At 32.2% G+C, this 7,808-nt stretch overlaps 2 protein-coding genes and 1 non-coding gene across 11 annotated transcripts in view; 2 read left to right on the top strand and 1 right to left on the bottom strand.

Annotated features, from left to right (window-relative positions):
* LOC111054622 (gastrula zinc finger protein XlCGF57.1) overlaps window positions 1-7,808 on the top strand; it is a 721,792-nt gene that overhangs the window by 237,297 nt on the left and 476,687 nt on the right. The window lies entirely within an intron of this gene.
* LOC111060042 (gastrula zinc finger protein XlCGF57.1-like) overlaps window positions 1-7,808 on the bottom strand; it is a 410,286-nt gene that overhangs the window by 90,863 nt on the left and 311,615 nt on the right. Inside the window, exon 1 of one of the 2 annotated variants that reach the window (XM_039440948.1) lies at window positions 1,887-2,095. The exons of the other annotated variant lie outside the window; for it this stretch is intronic. Within the exon in view, the coding sequence (XP_039296882.1) occupies window positions 1,887-1,898 (12 nt within the window). The 5' untranslated portion in view covers window positions 1,899-2,095. Of the gene's footprint in view, window positions 1-1,886; window positions 2,096-7,808 lie in introns of those variants that run through there. 2 annotated transcript variants of the gene reach the window in all.
* LOC120354304 lies at window positions 7,610-7,801 on the top strand. The gene has a single exon (XR_005572933.1). It is a non-coding gene; the product is annotated as a U2 spliceosomal RNA (small nuclear RNA).

Below are 7,808 nucleotides of genomic sequence, written 5' to 3'. Positions count from 1 at the left end.
AAATCCAAAAGCCTACATTCAACTACAAAGTGATTTTTAAATACTAATACCCAGTTTTTGAATTATTTACAAGATAGAAATCCAGACATCAATAAACTGGTTAAATTCAATTTTGCATAAGGATTATTGATTTACTGAGGATGATTGTGGGCCTTTTTTCATTTTTATTGATCAATTGATAATAATCTTGACAATTAAAATGATTTAATTTGTAATGCAACTCCTACATAAGATAAAAAACTCAAAGAGTCTTTATATTGTAGAATATTACAAGTGTTAATATTCTCAATAGCAAGTAACTATACAACTAAATTCAATCCATTTGTGCTTTTATCAGATTCTTGCAGAGCACAGGTAACACCTGCTCCTGAATGAATAAAATATGAATATATATAAATATATATAGCACATAACAGAAAACACTTGCAGATTTTTACTGGTATTTAATTTTATTTCTAATATTCTTTTTTCTTTGTACTTTTACTATGTATAATGAACTAGTAACTAGCAACAAGTGTCATCTCAGCGGTTCCACACCTTTAACAGAGAGGACGAAGATGCACACTTTTGCTATGTTGTATGTTCACCTACTAACCAGTCCAAATCAAGCTGCAAAATCAAAAATTGTGTTACAGACACCCCCTTAAAATGTCATTATCGACCGATCAATTGTTGCAGCAATGAAAATTCACCCCCTACATTGAAGCTGCTATAACAATGAAAGAAAAATCTGGAATAGTGGAATAATATATCAATTTTGAAGAGAATTCAATTTCTACAAACCTACGATAAGCATCAGTTTTTATGATGCATTGTTGGAGAGTTATAAGCGCTGAAAGTGCAAAACATTGGATAAAAACCCATTATTTTAACAATCAAACACCTTCAGGAGCGAATATCTCGGGAACTGTTGAGAATATGAAACAAGTGTAGAGAATTTATCAAGCTTCATTTTTGAATATTTAGTCATGTCGGTTGAATATATTGTTCTCAAGATATGAGCATGGAAGCAAAACGCTGAAAAATGCAACTTTAAAACCACCCTCATCCTCTTAGCACATGAGTTAGGAATGGGGACTTTTGATATGTTCTCCTCCTAACTAGTCTCAACAAAGTTGCAAAGTGAAAAATTTTGTTTAAAACATTCCCTCCAATTCCCTTTGTCAATTGGTCTAATGCTGCAAAAATAGAGATTTCACATTCAACACTAAAGCTGTTACAAAAGGTGTAGTAAAATTTGTAATAACGTAAAATTATACATCAAATTGAAGAGAATTCAATGCTCTATAAGCTCATAATCAGCATGGATTTTTTCCGTCGATTTTTAAAAAGTTTTAAGAGCAAAAATAGGAAAGATTGGTGGCAAACGTGTTTTTTCGAAAATGTCACACCTTCAAAAGCGGATATCTCCAAAACTACAGGATATATAAAAAAAGTTGTTAAATGAATATTGTTGGAAATTATATAAGCTATAATTTGTTATATGACAGTGAAGTCCTTAGGATACATAGTTTTCGAGTTTCATGCGAGAAACCAAAAAATGGTACCTTTAAACCTCCCCAACCCCATTAGCACAGTTGGTAGGGGTGGGGAATTTTTATATGTTTACCTCCTTACTACCCTCAACAGAACTGGGGGTCAAAAATTGTCTTCCCAACTTTCCCCTTTATAACCTTTCCTTGACTGGACTATAATGGATAATAAATTATGTGAATATTGATTTTGTTGTGGCTTTATCATTCAATAATGCTCTAGAACCTGTATTTAACATGATCTGCATACTGCATTATATAATAATAATAACTGGAATAATGATTTTCAGGTTATTTTAGTTTAATAGTCGATTTTATTAGGTACTGTAAACAATTTCCAAGTAGGCTACTTACTTTTGACTCCATTTTTGTATTTGTAGTAAAATTAAGAAGAATATATTCAAATTGATATCAGGCTAAATCTGAAATAAATTACTCTATCAAACTATGGAAAATTTATTAAAATACTGCAGAGGTGCAGAGAGCAAATACTGAGAATACCCATGGCCATGGTATGGTATGACAGTTTATGACGGTAGACGCCTAGTGCCTAGACGGTATAAATATGGAACATGGAAGACTAGAAGAGCCACAGAGAAGAAAGAGAACAGAAATTCCCTTTACTTTGTGGAAGAGCACACAAACACGGGTCACATGAATTGGGAATATCCACGTTGGCGCCTGCGCTCTGTATTGGAAGGTATAGTGAGGTCCACGTTATAATGGCGGCGAAGAAAGATATAGTGTGGTCCACGTAATAATGGCAATGAATAAAGATAGAAGAATAGCGATGCCGATTCTCTGCATTAACTAATTATATTTCTACACTGTAAAAAACATAATTGTCATCGTTGTGGATCTAGAAAAGGATAGTACCACCGTCTTTGTCGAATGATAGACAAGGATAGCAACCAAAGTTGATCAAATACTGTCATTATAACGTGGACCTCACTATAGGAGAAAAACATTGCAAAGTCTCTCCATTTTTCCACTGAGTGTACACAGCTATTACTCAATAATTCATCCCATTGAATTGGATTCAATAATAATTATAATTTCCCTGATAAAATAATCAATTAAATGTCAAATTAATCAAGAAAATATATTTTTTCATGATTTGATTCAAAAATTTGCTTCCATAACTGAGATCAGTTTTTTATTTTCATACAAATCTGAAATGGCGGCCAATTTAAAAAGCTCTGATACAACAATCTGAATTTCAAAACAACAGAAATTAAGTTATTTGGTAGGTCTTCCACTCCAATATCTTTTAAAGATAATAGAAAAATAGTAATCCTATCCAAAAAAAGTAATTTTAATGTAAATAATTCTGAAATAACCTTCCAATATTATTTATACCAGTACGAGTAGGTCTAACCTATATGTGTAGCCTAACTGAAGCATGGATGAAGTCTAGGATGGTTTCAGATCAATACAACAATTCGTTCTTGAGATGAAAATTCCCAAGTGAAAAAAACAAAATGGCAGCTATAAGGATAACCGCTGAGTTTTGGACACTTCAAATACAACATTTGTAGTCTCCTATCATCCAGGAACAATACTCTTAAATGTTCAATACTACTTCTGAAACACTCTGTATAAATAGACCTAGGTTTTTATAGACATTGAGGTAAAATCAAATTATGCCCCAATCTACATCTTGTCTTCAAACTACATTATATTTTGTATTAGCAATACAAGTTTGATGAAATATTTATAACATTTTATACCTTGCTTGACAAGCGAGCAGTCGCCTGGACTTGCAGAATGTCAGTGGTCGCGCATGAGCATTTTGCTCACACTCACCCTTATGGCTCCCTAGACTATAAACAGTTGGTTTTGACAATTCTCTTTCAATATTTATTAATTTCAAATCTTTCTCAACGTGTTTTATGTTATTATATACTATTCAATAGTATATAATAACATAATACATGGAAGAGATTCCAAAAATACATACGGTACTGCAAATCTATTGTTAGAATTTATCATTTTTATGGGATAAAATAATCTACTCATGAATGGAATGAATAAACCTTCTTTATTTGACTCATTTTCTGACATATAGATACAATAAAAAGATAATGAAAGTTTAAATCAGAAGATGGAATATAAAATAGGAAGTTGTTACCCATGTATTGAAATTAGTCAACGTTCATTCTGTCATCCTCAAACTGTTCAAGATTGTCTGGAGGACAGTTACCAATACCTACTATTACTTAGTATTACATACTAAGTAATAGTAGGTACTGCAGTTACAGCAAGGATTACATGAGTTGCCAACCTTGGAAAACGAAAATTCCCAAAGCTACATACAAAAGTTACAATTGTGCAGCAATTTGCCGCGGGCGCGACTATTCGTGTGTTATTTTAGGTGAGCAAAATCAGCAAGGAAGGGTTCAAAGGGTCAACTGAAAACTGAATAGACTTAACGTATTGGTTGTGAGAAAAAAGTTTGGTTTTTGTCTCACTTTGCAAATAGGTATATGGCTTTTTTGTTATTATTTGATCATGAATAAATTTCAAACTCAAAATTGTCAGATTGAATTTCACTTTAAGATAACTGAGCTTCAAGGGAGGACCATGAATTTCATGTTCTTGAAATATTGTAATATTTGTTCACTTAAAAATTATAGACATGAATCAAAATGGACTTTATTTCAGGCTTTATTCAATCACCAGTTTTCCTCGAATTATGTAGTGCAGGGCTGCTAAAATCTTTTTTTTTATCAGAATTTATAAATATTTAGTTATTTTTCAATTAGGGACTTGGTTAGGATGTTATGAGAACTATTGAATTCCAGTCCAATAGGAAGTTTCTTGAGGGAGTGGCAAAGAAAAGAAAGAAGTTCTTGAGAATTTGAAACAGGATATGGATAACTTGACAAACATCCATATCTAACCCTTTCAAGTGTGAATTTGCTTGAGAAATGTGAAAAATGATTTTAAAACTGAATGAAGAACTTGTGGAAAGAAACCCTCTGAAAATGCCGTTAAAGCACCCATATTTGGCGTATCTTTGGCGTAATTTTGTAGTCCTTTCAAGACAAAGTTTTCAGAACTTCTGTACCAATTTTGAACATTTTCTCACAATTCATTCATGAAAAATGTTTTATAACACAGAAAAATGCTAGGAATATGCAATGAAAACGCAGTGAGCTTGCATACCAATTTTGCCAATTAGCTCTTGAAAAAGCTGTGGAAACGCTTGAAAAACGCATATTTTGGGCTTATCTTTGGATTTTTTACAAATCCGTTCCTAGAGCGCCTTTAAATGGACAACTGAACAAACCTGCCAAATTTGTCGTAGTCTACAATTTAAATTACGAGAAACTAGAAAATTGAACACAAAATAAAATGAAGAGAAAATGGTGTAAAGTTTCAGCTATTTTAAATTATTTAGCCATACTTAATTTCGACATGGAAAAACGTTTCCAACCATTGGTTGAGTTCAAAGCCACTGATCGGTGAGTGAACGATGAGATCGGTGAGTGAACGTGGCTCTGAACGAAGTACTGTTTTGTCATTGAACGATGCATAGACTTACATGCAGCGCTAGATTATTTGGAATTGAAATCGGCCATTAAGGGGACAGCCTGGAAGATTATTACATACTAAAGATCTTTCAAAAAATATATATTATATAATATCTAGGGCTAAAATACCTCAATGGAGCCTTTAATTTGAAGTAAGAGCTTCATTGGGAAGGCCAATAGTATTGTGCGTTTATACCTCTTCAAGGTCTTTGGTCTAACTGATAAGAAAAAAAATATGTCATATCCGGCTTGTTCACTGAGCAGTTAATCGTACTTTTCCACCAATGGAAAAGAACGTAAATAGAGTAGCTGAACATAAACAGACATGGCTGAATATGAGGTTGTTTACAAATGATGGACTCCATTATAATGTATTTGGGAGCAGAGAAATGCAAGATTACATACATTCAATAACATTTATAATATTTTACAAAGCATTTAAAACTACTCCAATCACCTGAAGGCTTTCCATTTTAATTGATTACAATGAAATAGGTTAAGTTCTAGTTTTTTTTACAAAATATGATCAACAGGGGAAACATCTGTCAGTCATGACTCATGAGCAACCGTTCAGCCACAGAATACACACATAATGGAAGGTATCAATCTAACCAAGATTTGAGTGCACCAAGACCACGACACATGACTGCATCATCTTGTTAGAAATTAAAACTACTGCTGTCAGTATTACAATGCTACACTTTCCTTCAAGATGGCGGATTATGGCATCAAGATACTAGCCAACTTTTCATTCTGTGGTTCATCTGTGAACACTAATCTGTGATCAGGTTTTTTACTGAACGTAAAAAAAACTGGATGGAATTGATCAGTGGCTTTGAACTCAAAGATTATCAGGACTAGTTAGTAGGACTCTATGCCCCGAATCGGAAAGCAAATTTTCTGACTCCAGCTGTTTAAAGTCTAGAACTTAGCTGAATCCCGAGCTCGGAAAACGGCCCTTGAGAATAAAAATTTGCATACACTATATATTTTTTATAAAATAAAAATATGTACAAGTGAATACTCCATGACAAGGCATAACTACATAATTTCAAAACTAGAGGAATATTCAATAATTTAAACATAAATTTGAAGTTATATTGTTTCAATGTCACCAGCAATAAATATAAAACTGAGAGAAATTCTAATCTTTCATCCTATTATATTAAGCGAGCAATTTCTGTATTTATATATCTGTTTATTTCTATATCTGGTTATTTCTATATCTGGTTATTTTTATATCTGGCTATTTTCATATCTGGTTATTTATGTTTAACGGATCTCGAAAATGGCTGTAACGATTTTCACGAAATTTGGAACATAGTAGGTTTATGATATAAATTAATATTTGATAGCACTAGGTCTCATCCTTGAGAAAACTCGCTGAACGACATTAGAAGGATAATTCATCCTTGGCTGAAACAGCTGTGGATAGTAAAAAAGTGAGTATGTGAAAAATCAAAATATCGCATCCCCGAAATTCATAAGATGACGTATAGCCAGCTGTGAAATACCAACATGATCATTTTAGAGAATTGTGTTCTGTTTATCAATGAATAAAAATAACGATCGAAGCTCGGTGCCCCGATATTCAGATCTAATGGATCTTAAAACCACAGAGTTATAATAATTGGAAACAATACAGTAAGTGATCTAGAAACTGGGAATAATACATTTTAGTAGGCCTGACTAAATACTAGTAGTTCTGTGTAATCAGCAATAGGCTCGCTTCTCCACACATCTGTGTAATCACTTGTCAGCTGATTCATGATGAATAATGATTCTATAGTCTGATTTTTACTCTAATATTGGCATATGAAGGAGGCTCCTTTTTCCTTTTATATTATCCTTGAAATGCAACATTTCCAAAAACCTTGTATATACATCGACACGCAATTAATAAAGGGACATACTTGTCAAATTTCATGAAAATCTATTACCACGTTTCGCTGTAAATGAGCGACATATGAACATATAAACATTTAAACATTTAAACATTTAAACATTTAAACATTTAAACATTTGAACATTTAAACATTCAAACATTTAAACATTCAAACATTTATACATTTAAACATTTAAACATTAAACATTAAACATTAAAACATTTAAACATTTAAACATTTAAACATTTAAACATTTAAACATTTAAACATTTAAACATTTAAACATTTAAACATTTAAACATTTAAACATTTAAACATTTAAACATTTAAACATTAAAACATTTAAACATTCAAACATTTAAACATTCAAACATTTAAACATTTAAACATTTAAACATTTAAACATTTAAACATTTAAACATTTAAACATTTAAACATTTAAACATTTAAACATTTAAACATTAAGAGAAATGCCAAACCGTTGACTTGAATCTTAGACCTCACTTCGTTCGGTCAATTAAAATACTCCCAATATGGAAGTATCAAAGGAATAGTCAGTGACCCTTCACATATAGATTTCAAATTTCAAATGAGTTTATTGATAATTAAGTAAGTAGATATCAATCAGCAGATAGTAAGCAGATATCAAGTAGATATCGCTTCTCGGCCTGTTGGCTAAGATCAAAGTGTAGTATCTGTTCTTATCAGCTTATTATCTGATACGCCGCACATTGTGTGGCCAGTATATTGAACTGATTTTTGCAAATAGATGGAGTGTTAGGGGCTTGCTCCACCTCCATCACGGGTCGACCTGGCATTGCAGTAGATAAATGTAAACTCAGGTAACAATGAAT

The sequence above is a fragment of the Nilaparvata lugens genome, chromosome 14 (genome assembly GCF_014356525.2).
Source record: "Nilaparvata lugens isolate BPH chromosome 14, ASM1435652v1, whole genome shotgun sequence".
In the NCBI taxonomy this organism is placed as follows: Eukaryota; Metazoa; Arthropoda; class Insecta; order Hemiptera; family Delphacidae; genus Nilaparvata; species Nilaparvata lugens.
This window is presented reverse-complemented; position numbering and strand designations above follow the sequence as displayed.